General features: G+C 37.9%; 1 protein-coding gene across 1 annotated transcript in view; it reads left to right on the top strand.

Annotated features, from left to right (window-relative positions):
* AP2B1 (adaptor related protein complex 2 beta 1 subunit) overlaps positions 1 to 22,549 on the top strand; it is a 148,116-nt gene that overhangs the window by 65,730 nt on the left and 59,837 nt on the right. Inside the window, exons 14-15 of the mRNA XM_021707121.1 lie at positions 3,551 to 3,810; positions 11,905 to 12,097. Of these exons, the coding sequence (XP_021562796.1) occupies positions 3,551 to 3,810; positions 11,905 to 12,097 (453 nt within the window). The remainder of the gene's footprint in view (positions 1 to 3,550; positions 3,811 to 11,904; positions 12,098 to 22,549) is intronic.

Here is a 22,549-nt window from a genome sequence, read left to right as displayed (position 1 = left end):
CTTTTTTATGGCTGCATAGTATTCCATTGTGTATATGTACCACATTTTTAAAATCCAGTCCAGTTTCGAAGGGCAGCGTGGTTGGTTCCATGTTTTTGCTATTGTGAATAGAGCTGCAGCAAACTTATGTGTGCAGGTATCTTTTTTGTAGAATGATTTGAGTTCCTCCGGGTATATTCCCAATAGGGGAATTGCTGGGTCATATAGAAGGTTAATTTCTAGTTCTTTCAGAAATCGCCACACTGCCTTTCCAAGAGGTTGCACTAGTTTGTATTCCCACCAGCAGTGTAAAAGCATTCCTTTCTCTCCACATCCTTGCCAGCATCTGTTGTTTTTTCTTTTATTAATGATGGCCATTCTTACTGGGCTTAGGCGGTATCTCAATGTGGTTTCGATTTGCATTTCTCTGATGATGAGTGAGGCTGAGCACTTTTTCATGTATCTTGGCTGCCCGTATATCTTCTTTTTAGAAGTGTCTTCATGTCTTTTGCCCACTTTTTAATGGGGCTGTTTGTTTTTTTCCTTTCAACGTGTTTGAGTTCCTTGTAGATCCTAGATGTTAGACCTTTGTCAGATATACAGTTGGCAAAGTTTTTTTCCCATTCTGTGGGCTCTCTCCCTGCTCTCTTGATGGTTTCTTTTGCTTTGCAGAAGCTCGTCAGTTTGATGAGGTCCCACTTGTCTATCTTATTTCTTAAGGTATGGGCATTTAGGGTTCTGAATAGGAATGGTTTGCCAGTTCCAATTTCCATAAGGGTGTCTCCTGCTTTTTCTAAAATTCTCATAGTTCGAGGTTTTACGTTTAGGTCTTTGATCCATTTAGAGTTAATTTTTGTGTATGGTGATAGGGGTCCTGTTTCAATCTTCTGCATATGATCAGCCAGTTTTCCCAGCACCATTTACTAAATGGATTCTCCTCTTCCCAGTGGTTGTTGTTGGAGGCTTTGTCAAAGATGAGTTGGTTGAGAAATTGAGGCTTTGCTTCTGGAATCTCTATCCTCTTCCATTGGTCTATATGCCTGTTCTTATGCCAATACTGTTTTGATTACTGTAGCCTTATAGTAAAGTTTGAAGTCTGAAAGTGTGATACCTCCTGCTTTGTTTCTTTTGCTAAGAATTGTTTTGGCTATTCGTGGTCGTTTATGCTTCCATATGAATTTCTGTATTGTCATTTCCAGGTCTGAGAAGAATGATGTTGGTAACTTAATGGGTATTGCGTTGAATCTGTAGATTGCCTCTGGTAGGATGCACATATTAATAATGTTGATTCTTCCGATACATGAGCATGGAATATTTTTCCAGTTGTTTGTGTCTTCTTGGATTCTTTGAGCAGTGTTTTGTAGTTCTCATTGTAAAGGTCTTTCAGTTCTCTGGTTAGGAAGAGGAAATTGGCCCTATTTTAAAGAAAACATTTTGTGTGGTTATGAATTTTAAATACAGAAACTGAAACAGGGACTTATTGTTGCCTTTAATAATGTGTTGCTCTTGAAACAACTTGTTCATACATAAATGCCATCATACAGACATATTTTGAGAAAAGATACCAGGATATTTGCTGTTACTTCCTTTTTTTTTTTTTTTTTTTTTTTTGAGTTGGAGTCTCACTCCATCGCCAAGCTGGAGTGCAGTGGCATGTTCACGGCTACTCCAGCGTCGACCTGCTGGGCTCTGGCGATCCTTCCACCTCAGCCTTCCAAGTAGCCAGAACTACAAGTGTGTGGTACTACACTCGGCTCATTTTTTTATTTATTGTGGTGATGAGATCTCTCCAAGTTGCCAGGGTTGGTCTTGAACCCACAGGCTCAGGCAATTCACTTACCTTGGCCTCCCAAAGTGCTGGGCTTTCAGACTGAGCCACCAAGCCTGACCTACTGTCACTTTTTAGTGATTGTAAAAATAATAAATAAAATATAGGCGGGGAGAAAGATGGAACAATCTAAATGCCCATCAGTAGGGGACTAGTAAATAATGGTACAGTTGGGCATCACTGTAGAAAACTGCAGTTGTATATGTCAATATAGAAAGCAACTTCAGAACAATATATATAATATGAAATTGGTTTTGTGGAAAATAAATGTATATATGTGGGGGAGTTGTCTAGACAAATATATACCACATATGCTTCTTTAGCCTGGAAAAGAACTTGCTATGCATTTTGCAAATCTACTACTATACTTCCTTAGGGGCTGCATCTGAATACCAATGACCACACAGCTAGTGGGTGAAAGGCTCCTATGTGTTCCAATCTTGGAGTATATTATGGCTTTAGAACACTATAGGAAGTCTGGTGCAGTGGTTTACACCTGTAATCCCAGCACTTTGGGAGGCTGAGGTGAGAGGATCACTTGAACTCAGCAGTTCAAGACCAACCTGGGCAATACAGTGAGACCTTGTCTCTTTAAAAAGTCAGGTGGGTGTGGTGGTGCACGCCTGTAGTCCTAGCTACTCAGGAGACTGAGGCGGGAGGATCACTTGAGCCCAGGAGTTTGAGGATGCAGTGAACTGTGATCATGTCACTGCACTCCATTCTCAGTAACAGAATGAGGCCTCAACTCACAAAAAAAGAAGAGAAGGAGGAAGAGCAGGCGACAGAGTAAGACCCTAACTCACACAAAAAGAAGAAATTAGAGAGGGTGAGAAATAATAATAATTGTTGGGAAGAAGACCTAAATTGGTAAAGTCTGAAAGTTGTTTAAATCTCTAGTAAGATGAGGCTTAATCGTGGCTATATTGGGAATGGGAAATTAAGGTGGGGAGGGGGTTGGATAATTGGGAGAGAGTTCTTTTTATATTACACTTACAAATTGTGATGTATTACGATGGGAAGGGGTTGGATAATTGGGGGAGATTTCTTTTTATATTACACACAAATTGTGATGTGGTATTGGTAATAATTTTTCTTTAGCCATGAGCTTGTACAAAATTATTTAAAGCCTTCACAATAAAAAACAAGACCACTAAATTCAAGTGTCACCCCTTTTGGAAACACTTAGTTATATGCTGTCTTTAACAACTTTTGATTATTTAGGTAATAGTGCATCTCATACTATATTGAAGTAGTTAGTATTCTCTGCGCTCCTTAAAGTCAGGCACTGTGTTGTTATATTTATTTCCAGGGCCTAACTGGTGTCTCCATAGGAGATACTTAGTAAATATTTGAATGAAGAAAGAAGGTGTGGGTGCAATACAAGTATATGTAAGATAAATGTTAGGAATAATTCTGCTAATATAGCAGTTGAAAAAACATTTTTTTGTCCCAAGGCCATCTTGTCCATTTAACTTTTGCCAGATTAAACATTATTTTCCTTTTCCTAACCTCCTTTTGAAATTAAGTCTTAGTACCAACCCATCTCAATTTGTATTTAAATTCGTGAAACATTAGAGATTATAGAATTATGTCTATATTACAACTATACTGAGTCTTTATGAAATGTCTTCTTAATAGTCAATCTGTGTAAACCAGTACAACATGGATTTGATAAATCTAGCATTTTGGGTTTCCTTATGGAGAACAAGTTCATCTAAACCTTTTCCTTTCCCTTTACATTAGGATTCTGATAATCCTGACCTCCGAGACCGGGGCTATATTTATTGGCGCCTTCTCTCAACTGACCCTGTTACGGCCAAAGAAGTAGTTTTGTCTGAAAAGCCACTGATCTCTGAGGAAACGGACCTTATTGAACCAACTCTGCTGGATGAGCTAATCTGCCACATTGGTTCTTTGGCCTCTGTGTATCATAAGCCTCCCAATGCTTTTGTGGAAGGAAGTCATGGAATCCATCGCAAACACTTGCCAATTCATCATGGGAGGTAAGCAGAGGTGAACTAGGTTTAAGTGAAAAGTGACTGTTGAGACACAGTTGGTTTTTATGCTTTTATAACCTGGAAAATAACTTGCTATGCATTTTGCCAACCACTATACTTCACTGGTTGCTCCATCTGAATACCAGTGACCACACATACAGTGGGTGAAAGACTCCTCTGCATTCCAGTCTAGCAGTATATTATGGCTTTAGAAAATTGTGGGGAAGATGATCTTCTAAGTTGATAAAGTCTGACAGTTTCTTATGTCTCTAGTAAGATGAGGCTAGAAATATTTTCAGAGCTGAAAACTTGGAAAAAAGTTTTGGTTGAGGGTTATGGATAAAGTTAGCAGATACTATTTCTCTTACGTTGTAAAGCTGTTAATGAAATAATATTTATAGAATTGCTTATAAAAGCAATCTAAAGTCTATGTGGATATAGTTTTTTAGTTATCTGTACCTTTTTTTCCCCAAATTAAATTAGATGGTGTCAGTGAGAAAATTGTTATGAACAGACTCTCAGGTAACATGGAGCTCTTGCTTTACAATTACCTTAAAATTTTAACTAGGGAGTGGAAGTACTTTGATAAACTCTTATAATGGTTGTCTTGAAATCTTTGCTGAATCAGATTTATCAAGCATAATAAACCTGAAATCTAAGTAGAATTTGCTTCCAGAGTAGTTTAAGTGATTTATGAGTGACCAGACCATAGGATTTATTACTTTACAAATTGATGTAGTCAACAATTTAGGCTCTATTTAAACAGACTGTGGACACAGATAAGCAAAAAGGAAGGAGCAGCACCAAAGAAAATGACTATTAATCTTTTCATGACTTTTAATTGAGTTGAGTCTTTGGTTTTTGGGCAGGTGCTATGATTTTACCTCAAAGGAGATGTACATCTTCTTAAGACTTAGGCCTTATAATAAGTTAGGGTGTTTTTCCTTGTAGGCAAGCATGTTTAACATTCTTTAGATATGACTTTTTGCCTTCCAAGTATTTCCCCTAATCTGTGCTTCAAGTTTTGATATAGATATGGATTTTCTATTGTAACTTGCCTGTATACCTTGTTTATATACCATTTTTCCTGATAACTTTTGACCCTCAAATGGGAGGGAGAGATGAAGCAAATCAACAAACAGAAACAACCCTTTTTTTTTTTTTTTTTTTTTTTTTTTGAGTAGAAGTTTCACTCTGTTGCCCAGGCCAGAGTATATTGGCACGCTCACAGCTACCGCAGCCTCGACCTGCTGGGTGGGCTCAAGCAATACTTTTCCCTTACCTTTCCAATTAGCTGGAAGTACAGGCGTGCGGCACCATGACTGGCTATTTATTTATTTATTTATTGAGTTGGAGTCTCACTCCGTCGCCCAGACTGGAGTGCAGTGGCCGCTCCCGGCCACCGCAGCCTCGACCTGCTGGGCTCCAGCGATCCTTCCGCTTCAGCCTTCCAAGTAGCTGGAACTACAGATGCACGCTACCACACCCAGCTAATTTTTTGATTTATTGTAGAGAGGAAGTCTCACCAAGTTGCCCAGACTGGTCTCAAACCCCTGGGCTCAGGCAGTTCTCTCGCTTGTGTGCCCCAAAGTTCTGGGGTTACAGGTGTGAGTCACAGCACGCAACAACCCTTTCTTAAACACAAGGGAAGAACCAACATTTAAACTGTCTGGAAAGAAACACAGTCTCTTATATAAAGTCATAATCTGATTAATAGCCTTTAATTTCTTACCTTCATATTTCCTTATGTGGCTCCGTTTTGGATAAACTCCTTTTTGCCCATTTGTGCATGCTTAATGTTTTTAAAGGAAATACATATAGAGGGAAAAATCCCTTTTAATACAAATGGTGATGATGCACTGCTACAAATGTGTTAATATTGATATTACCTAGCTCTCTTCTGCATCATAAGCTAATAAGTGATATGCCTCTGATAGGAAGTAAAGCAACACTTTAAAACCTTGTTCTGCATCTTCTAGATACTTGAAAATGCTTACCTCATTAGATCTTTTTAACTTACTGGAAAAGAGAGAAGTGATTTTTACTTGGGTATTACTTACTGTGTTTATAATTGTCAACTGCTCTATGGAAGTGAGGTGGTAATTAGTTGTCTAATTTAGAAAAATCTCACCTTTTCAAAATAATGTTTTGATGACAGTTATGCAGCTATTTCCCATGAGTTCACAATGGGAAATGTCTTTGTATTAATTTACTTGTATTTTCCGTTGAGAAAGCATGTATAATGATTTATCATGTTCTTGTAGAATTTATAGGATCATTACTTGTTTTTTTGTTTTGTTTTGTTTTCTTCTTTGAGTTGGAGTCTCACTCTTTTTTTTTTTTTTGAGTTGGAGTCTCACTCTGTCGCCCAGACTGGAGTGCAGTGGCCGCTCCCAGCCACCGCAGCCTCGACCTGCTGGGCTCCGGCGATCCTTCCGCCTCAGCCTTCCAAGTAGCTGGAATCATAGGCGTGCGCTACCACGCCTGGCTCATTTTTGACTTATTGTAGAGATGAGGTCTTGCCAAGTTGCCTAGGCGGGTCGCGAACCCGCGGGCTCAGGCAATCCACTCACCTCAGCCTCCCAAAGGCTCAGGATTACAGGCTGAGCCACTGAGCCCGGCTTGGAGTCTCACTCTTGCCCAGGCTGGAGTGTAGTGGTATGCTTACGGTTACCACAGCCTCAACCTGCTGGGCTCAGGCAATCCTTCTGCCTCACCTTTCCAAGTGCTGAAACTACAGGTGTGTATTGCCACACCCAGCTAATTTTTTTGGTTTATTGTAGAGATAAGGTCTTGCCATGTTGCCCAAGCTCCTCTTGAACTCCTGGTCTCAGGCAGTCCTCTCGCGTCGGCCTCCCAAAGTGCTGGGCCTCCAGGCATGAGCCACCATGCTTCTTTGTTTTTATCTAATTCACATCACTTATTCCTTTCCATAATAGTGAAGACAAATACTATGTGCACTGATACATAGTCTACCTTCTGTTTAGAAATACTCATAAATCCATGTGTTCTGTCACATTTTCTAAATGGCATATGTCATAATGACAGAATTTCATGTGTAGAGAATACTTTATGAAAATTTCATATATTTCTTACTGGTTGTATAGTATAAGATCACTTTCCTATTTGACTTCTTTTTTAATATTTGGCCTCTTCTCATCTTGGCTTCCTTGATACTTTTTCTTCTAAGTCATCTTTCTTCGATTGTTTTTCTTTCTTTAATCTTGGAAGTTTCATGTTTCTTCTCTTCTGATCATCAATCTTGGCAGTATCAGAAAGCTGAATCAGAACTTATGCTTTCTGTGTTTCTCTGTGAATTCCCTTAGGGAACTTACGTACTAACCACAGCTAACACTGATATGTTACAAAGCTTTACCATTTGCACCATGTTTTTATTTGATCCTTGCTACAATAAAACCTTATGCTTGGGTGATACTGTTATCATTTTTACTGATGAGGAAACTGTCTCAGAGAAGTTGTCACATGCCCAAAACCATACAGTTAGCATTTGATCTTAGTCTTCTGATGTTAGATCTCCTGTTTTTACCAGCCCTACAGCCCACTTCCAACCTCAGTGATTTCACCTAAGATGCATATATGAATTTTTCCCAGGTTTACTTCTCTAGCTCTGCCAGTAACCTTGTCCTTAGCTGTCTATTGGGCTTCTCTACTTGCTTTTCTACTTGAAACTTAGCAGAATTGAGAACTGCCCATATTATTTTTCCTGTCATCCCTCCAGATTACCCACTAATTATTAGGAGCATCACTAATCTTTTGTGTCTTCATTCTCTGTAGTTTGATTCTTCATTCTCCTTTGTCCTATATTCAAGTGCTGTCAAAACCTACCTAGGATTTTTTAAAGAAATATTTGTTCATTAATGGAGTTTTTACAGCTTTTTTGCTTTTTATCATATAAATCTTAAAATGTGCAAGATAGAATGATGTAACAAGCTTGCATTACTCAGCTTCAGCTGTTATCACTATTTTGCCAATCTTGTTTCATTTATCACCCTCTACAATTGTTTTTGAGGTGGCTGGATTATTATCCAATCCCAGACTTCCTATGTTTTTACCCAAAAGTAATATACTTGGTATCTTTAACAGATAAGATTTTTTAAAAATGCATTGTTACCAAGTCTAACAATTGGACATAATTCCTTAGTATCATTCAGTAAGCAAGCTGAACAACTTTCAGATTTTCTCAGTTGCCCTCTGTTCTCATTTAGAGTTTATGTAAGTTTTTTTTTTTTTGAGTCAGAGTCTCACTCTGTCACCCAGTCTGGAGTACAGTGACATACTCACGACCACTGCAGCCTTGATTTCCTGGGCTTAGGTGATCCTTCCACCTAAACCTTCCAAGTAGCTGAAGCTACAGGCATGCGCCACCAGACGCTAATTTTTTGATTTATCATAGACATGTGGGCTCAGACTTCCCAAAGTGCTGGGAAAATTTAAAAAATTTTTTTTTTAATGTTTGGAAGAATTCACTGTGGACCCCTCTGAGCCTGGAAGTTTCTTTGTAGGAATTTTACTTTTTTAATTGATATATATTTTATAATCATCTTAGTACTGGGTGCACTAATGTTTAGTGTATAGCTCATTAAATTTTTACATATGTATGCATGCATTCATATAACCACTATCCTGATCAGATGTAGAATATTTCCTGAACCCTAAAACGTTTCTCAAGCTCCTTTAACGTCATTACCCAGTCCAGAAATAACCACTGTTCTGTTTTCTATCACAGTAGATTCATTTTGTCTGTTCTTCGTGTGATATAAATGAAACCTATGGTTTTTACTCTTATGTCTTTACTCTTTCGCTCAACATAATGTGAGATTAATCTATATTGTATCATCAGTAGTTTGCTCCTTTTTTTTTGTTTTTGTTTTTTTGAGTTGGAGTCTCACTCTGTCGCCCAGACTGGAGTGCAGTGGCCGCTCCTGGCCACCACAGCCTCGACCTGCTGGGCTCCGGCGATCCTTCCGCCTCAGCCTTCTGAGTAGCCGGAATTACAGGCATGCGCTACCACGCCCAGCTGATTTTTTGATTTGTTGTAGAGATGAGGTCTCGCTGCCCAGGCGGGTCTCGAACCCGCGGGCTCAGGCAATCCACTCACCTCAGCCTCCCAAAGGCACAGGATTACAGGCTGAGCCACCGAGCCCGGCAGTTTGCTCCTTTTTATTGCTGTGTAGTATTACATTTATATCTTCTGAGTATATCATTTATATCTTCTTGATGCACCTTTGTGTTGTTTCTAGTTTGAGGTTATTGTGAATAAAGCTGCTATGGATACTCTTGTATATGTGTATATGTCTTTTGCTAGACTTATATTCTTGTTTCTCTTAGGTATATATCTAGGAGTGGAATTGCTGGGTCATAAAATGGATGTATATTTCACTGTAGGAGATGCTGCCAGTTTTCCGAAGTTATTATACCAGTGCTCTTTCTAGAGTATATTAAGACTTCCAGGGGATTTATACCATTAGCAACATTTGGTATTGTTGATCATCTTACTGTTAGCTATGTAGTGGTATCTCATTACAGCTTTAATTTGCATTTTACTGATGATTAAAGATGCTAAGTACATTTTCATGTTTATAAACTCTTAGTATATCCTCTTTTGGTACATGCCTATTCATATTTTTTCCATACTTTTTAATAAATTGTATTTTCTTTCCTTTTTTTTCCTTTTGAGTTGGAGTCTCATCCGTCACCCAGGCTGGAGTGCATTGGCATGCTCACAGCCACTGCAGCCTTGACCTGCTAGGCTCAGGCAATCCTTCCGCCTCAACCTTCCAAGTAGTTGGAACCACAGGAGTGTGCCACAACACTTGGCTAATTTTTTGATTTATTGTAGAGACGAGATCTCACAAAGTTGCCCAGGCTGGTTTCGAACCCATGGATTTAGACAATCCTCTTGCCTCCATCTCTTAAAGTGCTGGAATTACAGGCATGAGCCAGCACACTCAGCTGAATTGTCTTTTTCTTAACAATTTGCAGGAATTCCTCATATAATTTGGATGCAAGTTATATATATTGTACATATCTTCTTCCAGTTTTTGGTGAATACCTTCTCGCAGTCTCTCTTAATGGTGTCATTTGAAGAAATGTCCTTAATGTTAATGAAGTCCAGTTTATTGGTTTTCTTTTTATGGTTATTGTTTTTTGTTGAAACCTTAACTCCAAATGATCTTGGATGCTACTCTGGATTTTTAACTAGGTTTATTTATTTTATTTTTTATTTTTTTTTTGAGTCAGAGTCTCACTTTGTCACCCAGACTGGAGTGCAGTAGCACTATCACGGCCACCACAGCCTCGACCTGCTGGGCTCAGGTGATCTTTCCTCTTCAGTCTTCCAACTAACTGAAACTCTAGGTGCATGCTGCCATGCTAACTAATTTTTTTTTTTTAATTGTAGAGACAAGGTCTCGCCAAGTTGCCCAGGCTGGTCTTGAACCCCTGGACTCAGGCAGTCCTCTCGCCTTGGCCTCCCAAAGTGCTGGGATTATAGGTGTGAGCCACCATGCCCAGCTTCAACTATGTTTTACGCTTCACGTTTATGTCTGATTTATCTCAGTTTTAGTTTATGTTGTGAACTGTAGGTGTCAGAGTTCATTTCTTTTTCCCCACATAGCTATCCAGCACCGTTGATTGAAAAAATCACTATTTCCCTTACCTAGTCCTTTTACTATCTCTTGAAACTCATCACTTTCGTTTTATTTTTACAGCTTGTTGGGCTTTTATTATTTCATGTGTAGTGGGTGGCAGAAGCAGTTTAGATTCCTTTTAGCTGATCTTCACGTTCATTCTCCCAATTTCAGTCCATTATATACACAGCTGCTAGAATAATGCTCCTCTAATGTCATTTTTAGTTTTTGTTCTTTGTTCAAGAAATAAAAGTGTGAACGTGTGTCCTAGTATTTAAAAAAAAGAAAAGTAATTTGACTTTTCCTATCATATCAAAAATTAACTCCAGACTAGTTTTCAAAGCTGTATTTTTTTCATCCTCTCCAAAATTTTATGATTCTCAATTTCTGCTTCTGGTACTATAATTTTTTGCCACTCCTAAAGTCAAATTGTTTATTTTTGTGCCTTTCAAAAACCATCCCTTCCTCTTCAGAGATCTCCTTTGTAGTTCCTCATAAGACCATTCTGAGAAGTTTTTTTGCTTCTCTCCTATATCCTGTCAGTGTGCAGACACTCACACAATACTTGTTTCTGCTGTTACATAGTAAACTTGCATTTCAGTGATTTTGTGAATACTGATTTTTTTTTAGCATGTAAGCTATTTGAGGACAGGAACTCTATATTTTTCCTTACACTTTCTACAGAGAACCATAGACTTCTCCTTACAGTGTTTTGTCATTGATGTTCAATTAAAATTGACTGATTGGGTAGAATAATAGGCATTGGCGACTCCAAATAGTGGAGGAGAGGGTAATGAATGAAATATTACCTATTGGGTGCAATGTATATTATGCAGATAATGGGTACACTAAAAATTTAACTTCACCATGAAGTATATCCATGTAATACACTTGTACCCTAGCTGTATAAGAATTAAAACTAATAAATAAAATCGACTGGTGCAGTTATATAATTTATTTTCACTTTAGCAACTGTATTTTGATGAAAACAAGACTTGCTATCATCTCTTCATGAGCGTGAAAAATGGTTATAAAATGAGGGTTTTGTTTTTGTTTTTGTTTTTGTTTTTGTTTGAGTTGTAATCTCACTCTGTCACCCAGGCTGGAGTGCAGTGGCATGCCCATGGCCACCGTAGCCACGACCTGCTGGGCTCAGGTGATCCTTCCACTTCAGCCTTCTAAGTAGCTGGAACTGCAGACACACACCGCCATGCCCAGCTAATGTTTTGATTTATTATAGAAATGAGGTCTTGCCAAGTTGCCCAGGCTGTTCTTGAACCTGTGAGCTCAGGCAATGCTCTCACTTCAGCTTCCCAAAGTGCTGGGATTATAGGTGTGAACCACTGTGCCTGACCACCAGCTATGTTTTATAGTTATATATTGAACATTCACTTGTTATGTCCTAGGTGAAACTGACTTTTCTCCTTTCTTTATGTGTGTATGACCATAGCACTGATGCAGGTGACAGCCCTGTTGGTACCACCACTGCAACCAACCTGGAACAGCCTCAGGTTATCCCCTCTCAAGGTGATCTTCTAGGAGATCTTTTAAACCTTGACCTCGGTCCTCCAGTCAATGTGCCACAGGTATCCTCCATGCAGATGGGAGCAGTGGATCTCTTGGGAGGAGGACTAGATAGTCTGGTAAGTATCTTTCTTCTGTTCTTTTGGTTATTTTTAGTTCTTGATATGCTAGAGAGTTTTAAATTTTTCAGTTTTTTAGAACTAGATCTTTCCTTGATGAACAGTAATGTCCTTTGATAAAGGACAGGATTATTTGTCTTTAGAAAGTTAATTATAATACTGTTCATAATCGGTAATGAGATATGTCTGCAAGTGTATGGGATTATTTTATTGTCCTGCCTCTAAATAGAACTTTTGACATTTAACCAACTTATTTAGCAATCTTAATGTTTAGTGTCCTTTCCAGAGTTTATTATGGTTCCTGCTTCATAACTCTGGTGGATAGCCCCTATAAAGTCTCCTTTTGATCTGAACAGCTTTAAAGTGAACTGGTACAGATCATCCTATTTTGAGGCTTTCGACCCTTTGTCTTTTTATGTTTTATAGACTTATTCCTTGTCTAATTCTGAAAGGTTTTGAGGCTGCCATTTGAACCATTTTTGTATAATATGTGCCTTTATTAAAGTTGGAAAGGACTGCTTGATTGGTTCTTTTTTCCCCTTCTTCCTCACCTGCTTCCGCCATTGTACTTCCAATTTAATTAGCTTCCAGGATTCTAATACTACAAGACTCCAAAGTCCAGAATATCTGTGAATATGTACCACCAATGGGAACCAAAATTATTTTTTGTTGCTGTGCGACATAAATAATAAATGTTAAGGATGACCATCAATCTATGGAGAGAAGGCCTGAAAAATAATGGTGCTCATCACATGGCTCCCTGAAAACTAGGGACTTAGCTGTGGTAGAAATAGAGAGGATCATTGAGCTAGACACTTGCAAATGAGACTTGTCAACTTGATGACTACAAAGATGCTTAACAATGATTTATTTCCCAACATCATCGGAAGGGAGATATTAGAGATATGAAAAATGTATGTTCTCAGAGATGATATGATCAAAACAACCTCACTCTCTGCTACATATACTGGCATCTTCTCTTCTACTTTATGAGCAGTATTGTGTCTGGGGCTTATGCCAGCCATTAGAAGACATTTACTTTTTGGCTGACAGAGTCTAAGAAAATAGAGTTACAGTCATACCTCTGTGGGTTGTGCATTTTACTAATGGAAAGTCACTACTTCTAGAATCTATACTCTGACCAAACTGTGGACTAGTTTTCAAATACTGCAGCTTATATTGATACAAATGAGCATTCCTGTTATCTTTCTTGGGAATTTAAGCAAATACTTTTTCATATTCATATATTTAATGCCTGGAATTTACTGATTATATAAAAAGAACAGCTTCCTCATATGATCTTTCTGTGTTGCTATCTAGCTTCCTTATAGACTCAAGAGACTGACAAATATTTAAATATTCATGGAGGCTCCCAAGAATCCCTTATAAAATTAAAATAGCTCTTTCTCTTCTGTTGATGTCAAACACAAGTTAAATGTTGCTTCCTCCTTAAGTTTATGCCTTAACCCTACTTACTACATTCCCTGGTGGCTAACTACATAGTGGACTCATTGAACCAAAGAGTGACAAAGAAACTAAATTTGAAAGATGGAGGGGAGAAAAAGGCCCTGCATTTTTATGTTTGTCAGGCCTAAGATTCTGCCTTCTTGTGTTCTTTTCTTTTCTTTTTTCCTGAGTCAGAGTCTCACTCTGCCACTCAGGCTGGAGTGCAATGGCACACTCACGGCCACTGCAGCCTCGACCTGCTGGGCTCAGGCGATCCTTCCGCTTCAGCCTTCCAAGTAACTGGAACCACCATGCCCAGCTACTTTATTGACTGATTGATTGAGGAGACTAGGTCTCGCCATGTTGCCCAGGCTCAGCCTTCAAAGTGCTAGGATTACAGGCATGAGCCATCTCTCACGCTGGCTTCCCTCTTGTGTTCTTGACCCACTTTTGCATAGAAGGAAACATACTACTTCCATCTGACTTTGTATTAGCTCTTGCGACCTCAAAACCAATGAGTTTTGTACTGTTTACATAGCTATCCAGTCATCTGTTAGAATTCCTGCAAATATTGTGTCAGATAGAAAAGTTGTTAGAACTTGCTTGGATTATAGTAGTCAAAGTTGCACACAGGCCTTTTTCTTTCTTTTTTATAGGGATATTATTTCTGGAGTGGGGACGTAAGTTGTTTTTGCAACTGAATTTCTAAATATTATACAGTCTTTGCTAAATAGTCCAAGTTATGTTCCTGTGTAACTCTAAATTTTATCTTTTCCTGACTTTGGAATTTAAAATGGCATCGTTGGTGCTATAGCCTCAGAATGTGTTTACAGTGCAGTTTTTTTTCAGTATTCTGGGATGTATTTATATCAAAATGAAAAGGAATAAAAGACCTTGTTTTTGCTTTGGATCTGTATGTGGTTAAATATATATTTACTCAAAGAACCAAGATTTCTTTTACAAGAATATGACAAGGAAGGTCTAAATCTGTCTTTGTGGAAGATGAGTTCTAAGTCAGCAATGGATTATGCCACTTTTAAAATGTTTTTATTGTTCTTGTGCATATTATCTAATTTAAAAAGTAATTCTCCAAGTTTTCACTTAATCTGTATAGTTAGTGCCATTTCTTGAATGCATCCTTGCCTTACAGCAGTGTTTCTCAAATTCACAAATCATATTTATAAATATATTTGTAAATCATCTGGAAATCTTGTATCAGAGAGATTATGATTTATTTGGTCTAGGGTGGGTTCTAGGAATCTGCGTTTTCTCACAAGCTCCCAAGTTATGCTGAAGCTGCCAGTACATGAACCACATTTTGCATAGTAAAGACAGAAGAATGTCAGTAACCACTTGGGAACATCTTCAGTTTGGTATTTGACCTATAACTGCCTACATACTTTTTCTCTTAACTTCAGTAGTAAACATACTCCTGGAAGAAGGACTCCTTCCCTACCTCAAATTAATTGAAATTGTTTTGTTAAAGCTCTTTCTTTTGCCCTCTAGCAGTGGTAGAATTTGACCCACCTTCCATTTAAAATGAGGCTGAGGTTAGAATTGTGTGGTTGTGGGAAGCAGTGTTTAGGCCAGGGATTATTTCAGGAAAACCTCTAGACTGTTGGAGCTGCTTTTATCTTCCAATAGAACCTTGCCCATAGACGTCAGTGTTGTGCTACTAATGGAGTATTGTCTGGCACCTGCTAACTTTTTATGGTTCTGAACTCTAGTTGCAGAAATAGTCTCATATTTGTACCAGTTAAAAGTTACTATCCTTCTAGACATTGAAACTACAAAGAAAAAAGTAATAATATCAACACTCAGATCCAACAGCAATTAAACAAAATTTCTGGGAAGCAGGACCTAGACATGTCTATTTTTATTATTTTATTTTATTTTATTTTTTAGTTGGAATCTCACTCCATTGCCCAGGCTGGAGTACAGTGGTACGTTCACAGCCACCCCAGTGTCAACCTACTGGGCTCTGGTGATCCTTCCACCTCAGCCTTCCAAGAAGCCGAAAATACAGGCACGCACTACTACGCCCAGCTAATTTTTTGATTTATTGTAGAGGCGAGATCTCACCATGTTGCCCAGGCTGGTCTCGAACCTGCGGGCTTAGACAATCCTCTTGCCTCTGCCTCCCAAAGTGCTGGGACTACAGACTTGAGCCACCGTGCCTGGTCATGCTAATTTTTAAAAAGTTTCCCAGGCAATTTTAATTTTGCAGCCAGGTTTGAGAACATTGAAATTCCACATGGAGTTAGGTAGAGATGTTAAAAACTGACCTCTAAGCCAAGTCGGTGACTTCCACAAAAGAATTATGTTCTAGAGAGCCTCTTTGGTACCTCCTACAAAAACAGGCATCTGTGATTTTAACTTCGTTCTTTCCCTTCAGAGTATTTTTTCCATTGTGATTTTTTTGTTAGATGATTCACCCATCAAAAGTTGGCTTGAAGTTGAATTTGATCAATTTGGATATAGTCAACTCAGTCCCAAGGTCCTTTATACACTTTCCACTATCAGAGACCAGAAATTGAGGAAATTTTATATTCTGGTTTGACTGGCCATTTTCTGTTTTTCTGTCTTAAAACTTGATATTCATGAGAAGATACTTTTATTTTTATCCTAGCCTGGAGATCCTCTTATTAGATCTTGTTCTGTGTGGTGTGTTGACTCTCGCCTGTAATCTTAGCACTTTGGGAGACTGACATGGGAGGATCGCTTGAGCCCAGGAATTTGATACCAGCCTGGGCAAACATAGCAAGACCTCATCTCTACAGACAATCAAAGAAATTAGCCAAGCACGGTAGCATGTTCCTATAGTCCCAGCTACTCGGGAAGCTGAGGCAGAAGGATCACCAGAGCCCAGGCTGAGGCTGTGGTGAGCTATGATTGTGCCACTTGTACTCCAGCCTAGGTGACAGAGTGAGACCTCAACTCAGAGAAGAAAAAAAAAACTTGATCTATTTCATTTTCTTTTATGTCATACTCATGAAATTTTGAGATTTAGTGAGTTACAACCTTTTTCTAGAACTGTTATACTCAGGAAATGCTTACTAGTTTATTATTATTACTTGCCACAACATACATGAAGGCTCCAGTCTTCTGTTAAGAATAGTGACCCATTTCACCTGTGATTTTTAAACCAAAGAGGAATGAGGTAGGAGTATGCTGTGATATAAAGAAAACATTCACACCATGCCTCCTAGATGATTGATTCGTGTATGTTTTTTGTTTTTTTAAAAGAGCAGTTGCCTTTGGAAATCACTAATTTAGGCAGAGATTTTAAAATGGAATGTATCTTCATCACAGGATTTGAATCAAAATGGATTTCCCACCTATTCTTTTTAGTTTCCTTGCTGAAACATCCACATCCTTATTTTTTGCTTGTTTTTCAACATATTTTCTTTTTTCTTTTTTTTTGGTTTATAGTAACTTTATTTGTCTTTTAAATCTCATAGTAAGTAAAAAGTAGAATTCCAAACAGCATATTCTCTTTTGCTTGTACTCTACAGATAGTTTCTTCCATCTGTTAGTACAAATGTAACTGTCGCTTTGATATAGAGTGAATTCAAGCAGTATAGCTTATGTGATTGATCCATTCTACATATAGATTATGACAGTATAATATTTAGATATAGGCTTGCAAAGTAGTTATTTGGGCTTTTTTGGTATATTTTAGAAGCCGTGTATGTAGAGGGGTTTTTTATGCCTCTGGTACTTCATCTAAGAAACTGCTTGTTCTGCGTAGTGTGATTTTTCTCATAGTGCACGTCCTTCTGGTTTGGTGTAGTGTAGGAGGTGACCTGATGCCCATGGGCATAACTCTTGCATATGTCTATGTGCTCATGAGTGACATCTGTGAGGGCTGCTGAAGTAATAATTGAATCTCAATTATTTGTTACTCTTACTTCTAGTCTGTCAGGGGAGGCCTTGGCTAAATTACAGACTTTGTTCATCCAAGGTGCTGTGCATTATTCTTTTAGAAAAGTAGTGCTATTGTGTACAACAAATGGAAGGAAGCATTATCCAGAGTGCCTTTTTTCTATGGTGATGAAGGATTTTATTGTGGACAGAAATGCTTTGTACCAAACTAGAGTGATGTGAAATATAGGAGAAACTGCCTTTTTCTAACTCCCTGTGCATGTTTTCCAAAACCTCTCACTCTTTTTCTTACAGATTTTCACCTTTCGGATACTTTAAGTCATGAGCTATTTATTAATGGTTTTGAGGGTTTTTTTTAGCTCACAGGAAATCCATCATACATGCTATTTTGCATCTTCATTTTCTTCCTTTGGAGGAGCTTTATAATATAACTTAAGGGCTTAGCTTTTAGAGTTTGTGTTATATGGAGAGATCTTTGCAAGTTGTTGCCCAATTTTGCCCAGAAAATTTTTCAGTGCGACATCTGTAACAACTTTTTTTTTTAAAAACCAATCCATAGGTTTAGTCAAGTTGGCCTCAGGCAGTTTTAGGAATAATTATTAATTTTTTAGTCAAAGTCCCTGTGCTAGAATTTTAATAATTTCTTATCCTCAGAACAACCCAACCAAGTAATTGGTATTGGGATCCATTTGACAGAAAACTGAAAGTCACTTGGTGAATATGTTGCAGGGTCAGGATTTGAGCCCAGTACAAATACAAAACTTCAAAATTTATGCACTTTCTGCTTTCCTGTGATTCCTACAGTTTGTTTGTTATTGTCACCTTCTAGAATAGAGTCTAGTTTCATCTAACTTTGATCCATCTCAAACTGGGGTACACAATTTTTGGAGTACACAGCAGAGTGCAGGTTGGATTTGAAGCTACAGAATAAACACGGCTCATTGTCTTGCCATGTCAATCTTACTTGGTAGTAAATAATGTAAACCCAGAATAAACACTGGTTTGTAATGGCTTTGTATGTAAAGTTGTGTGACTGTTTTTAAGATAACAAGGGCTTGCACTGGACCTCTCCATGCTCTACCTTTCAGGTGCCCTGTGTGTATGAGTTTGGGCTAGTGTGTCACATGAATGTTGGAGAAAGACTGTAGAAGTGTATTCATTTGTGCAAAGGGACTAGACAAGTTCATGCACCTTTCTTGCAGCAAAAGGAACAAAGACTATTCATCTTGTCTTAAGTAGAGCTCTTCCTATTTATTCAACAGTGAGCTGTGAGAAAGCACTAGTCCTTTTTCTGCTGAAAATTTGCTATCAAAATCACTTCCATGACACAGTTTTGGCCAGGGGCATAGGATGTTCATTTTTTCCCCCAGTTGGACCTATTCATATCTACTGGCGGTATTGATATAGATACTGTGCTCTATGCCAATTACTAAACTATTTTGCCAGCATCCTGTTTTTCTGGTGATAATTTTCTCCCATGAAGTGATTCTTTTTTCCCTATAGTTTAGAAATATGTTTTAACAAGTTAATATGTCATGAACACATCAAATATAAGTATATCTATCCTACTTTATTCTGCCATTTACTACCATGAAACAGATACAAATCTATCATGCAAAGGTAAACTTAAAACGTTTATACTTATAGGTTATACACAGCACTATTACCAGTTGAGTATAAATAAATGTAAAGATACAGTATTAACTCAAAGAGATCCATTTAAAAATTGTCTCCCAAGAAATATTGCCAGTAACCTGGCCAGGCATAGTGGGTCACACCTATAATCCTAGCATTTTTAGAGGCTAAGGATTGCTGAGCCCTGGAGTTTGAGACTGGCCTGTGTAACACAGGGAGACCTTGCCTCTTAAAAAATTTTTAAAATAGCTTGGTGTGGTGGCACACACCTGTAATTCCAGCTACTCTGGAGGCTGAGACAGAAGGATCACCTGAGCTCAGGAGGTGAGCTATGGTCGTGCCACTGCATTCCAGCCTGGGCAACAGAGTGAGAACCTGACTTAAAAAATTTTTTTTAACTTTTATTTTGGAGTCAGGCAGACTCATTCCCTTATGGAACTTCAGTCTTAAGTTCTCTCTCTCTCTATTTCTGCTATTATAGCATATTGTCTTTGGATAAGGGTATTTCCTTTTGAAATCTGTAGCTGAACCTGTATGCAGACTCAGCTCTGAAACTTTTGACTCTACCTGTCTTTGCTGCAGAGCTCATGTACACCTGCTGGAATCCCCTTAGCCCATAAATTATAAAAAGTCACCAAACAAATCACTGCTTTCTGTCCAATTATTGAATTAATAGTGCAACAACACATTATTATGTTTTTTAACACGAACTGAGTTCCATTCCGCATTACTTCAAATATAGTAAATTGACCGTTTTTTTGGCAGTAGCCAAAGTGTATTATTTTCGGTGCCATTTAATGACTACAGTTACTATGATTGGAGACTACTGTGACTGGAGATTGGGGGAGCTATACCACTAGCCGAAAATTTGGACTTAGATATCAGCTACAGACCTTTAGGAAAATTCTGTTCAGTTTTCAGGATTTGAAATATCTTTTTCCTGAAATTGGCATCTTTCTTCCTTCTTCCTGTGTCCTGATTTAGTTGGCCTATATATAGTTGACATTTTCTTCATGGAGAAAATGGCAGCCTCAGTAAGGCAATCCTGAGAACAATGGAAATGCTTAAATCAGAGTCTCTGGACACCTAAGGTTAGATTAAAGCCATGCCTTGTGCACCTATTTCTTTTTACTCCTGGCTCCCACCAGTTCACTGGATAACAGACATCATTCTTAATTTTACAAGCCTTAGTTTGATTGATTATTTAGCCTACCTGATAAGTGTGGGCTTGGAGTATTTCCAAACAGATGAACCTGTCTAGTTCAGGCTGACATACAACAACTTTTCCTGGATATTTCTTCAGCTTTCTAGCTTTCTTTTTTTTCTTGATTTATGTGTGCTTCATCCTGCTTGTCACTTGTAGATAAGAGGCCACTCACTGAGTAACTGGCCTCCATTCTTACTGACACCTCTCTGTTAGTCACTTGCACCCATCATCATCTTATCATGTGCTATCACCGTGCCATATTTTCAGAAAGGAGGTTACCTCCCTTAGAATCTTTTTCAGTCAAGAAGAAAGATGCTGAATAAAATCAGAATAAGCTATAATCATGCTAGTTGGAACACATAAACAGTATTGAAATTGTCCTTTCCCTTTACAATTAGGTGAACCTTTATATCACTGGCTATATGTCTCTGATACCCCTTGGGTCCTGTCTTTGTCAGATCAGAGTTCTTGATTCTAGTTGAGTATCTGATATACTGAACATAAAAGCAGTATCAGGATTGCTTTTCAGTTTATTCCTTGGTTTTGAATAAAATTTACAAGCAGCATTAGTGGAGAGTACTTTTAGATATTTTCCAGCTAAGATGATACATAATATTAGAAGATAAAAAGAATGAAATCCAAGAAAATGAGGGCTATAAATGGATTTTATTTCCTTCGGTCTAAACATCACTATTGAGTACCTTTTTTCAATGTCTTTTATTCAATTTAGCATATTTGATAAAACTGCTGTTTCCTTTCCAGTGTTTTCTTCATTCTTGCCATTGAGTGCCAGTCAAGTCTATAAAGAATTCTATCTCTTTCAAGCATGGATTGTAAGTCTGGCCAGAGGGGGAAGAGTGGTTTGGGGGAGAAGGGACAAGCCCATCAGAAAGTCGTAAAACCACTTCAGAGTCTTGGGATAAATGAGACTTTTTTAATAGAATCCTTTGCATGTTTTTTTTATTTAATGTTTCCTCTCCCATCTTAGAACTTTTCTCTGTGTTCAAATTCTGACTTCCTTTTTATTCAGAAATAAGCAGCGAAGTCATTTCTGAACAGGTGACTCTTGTCTGACTTCAAATAATTAATTCTCTAATACAGTGTTTTTTATTTAGCTATAGTTTAGAATCAACTGGAGGAGCTTTTCAAAATTTTAATGCCCTGGCTGTATCTCCAAACAATTAAATTACTATCTCTGAGGTCACCCTCAGGCTTCAGTTATTTTTAAAGCACCCCTTTCCCCACTTCCCACCACTGCACACAGGTGGTTGAAGTCATAGTAATTAGAACATAATTGAAGTGTAATTATTTGGACTCTTAGAAAGTTTGGGTATTAGGCTAAAAACTTCTAAGTTTTTAAGAAGGGGAAATTAAAAATTAAAGATCTCCTATAATCAGACTGCCTTTGCAAACTTATTTTGTATGAGTATTTTTTTAATACCAATCTACCCTGTGCTCCAGTCTAACTGAATTACTCATTCTTCCTGATCATGCTTTTATTCATACTTTCTCAGCCTTTGTTCTTGCTATTTGAGGAATGCCCTTCCCTCATTCTTGCTTTTTATAATTTTCCCCATTATAATCCCACACTACCACCTCTTTGAAGCTTCTCTTCATTATCTTTCGACCAGAATAAGGAAAGAACTTTCCTTTTTTGTTTTAGTGTATTTTGTATGGTTTTGCATTCATGTTCTATTTTTCCTGCCAGTTTGCAAAGCCTCTTTCTTATTTACTGTATAGTCATCTCATTGCCTAGTATCTTTATATCCCTCATAATGCCTTTTATCCAGCAAATGTTATGTGTTTGTCTGAATGAAAGGATGTCATACTTTTCAGATGTCATGCTGCAGATGTGTGCTATTATAGAACCAGGGAGAAAGCAGATGTGTAATATCTTTTCTGTTTGCTTTCACATTTTTCCAGTTATTCAAATTCTTGGTTTGAGGATGACCTTTTAATGTATTTAAGTATGTGATTTTCATCTCATGTCCAACCATTAAGTAGTCTTCAGGAATAAGATTCTGGAAATGTTGTCTCTGTGCTTTGGAGTGCTCTGTAGTTTCATGCAAAGCATGTTTGCTAATGCCAGTTATGAAGCACCTGCGAGGTTATTTTTGTCATGGTTTAAATAGAATTTTGTCATAGGCCTTTCTTTTTTTAATATTTAAGATTGAATATTTAAGATTAATTTTTAGATTTTGGGAATGCCATTTTATATACTATTATCTGTTCATTGAGAAGATAGATAAATCCTCTTTCCCACATCCTAAGGAAGCAAT

Source organism: Carlito syrichta, unplaced genomic scaffold (genome assembly GCF_000164805.1).
Source record: "Carlito syrichta isolate Samal-C Ts95f unplaced genomic scaffold, Tarsius_syrichta-2.0.1 Scaffold316387, whole genome shotgun sequence".
Lineage (NCBI taxonomy): Eukaryota > Metazoa > Chordata > Mammalia > Primates > Tarsiidae > Carlito > Carlito syrichta.
This window is presented reverse-complemented; position numbering and strand designations above follow the sequence as displayed.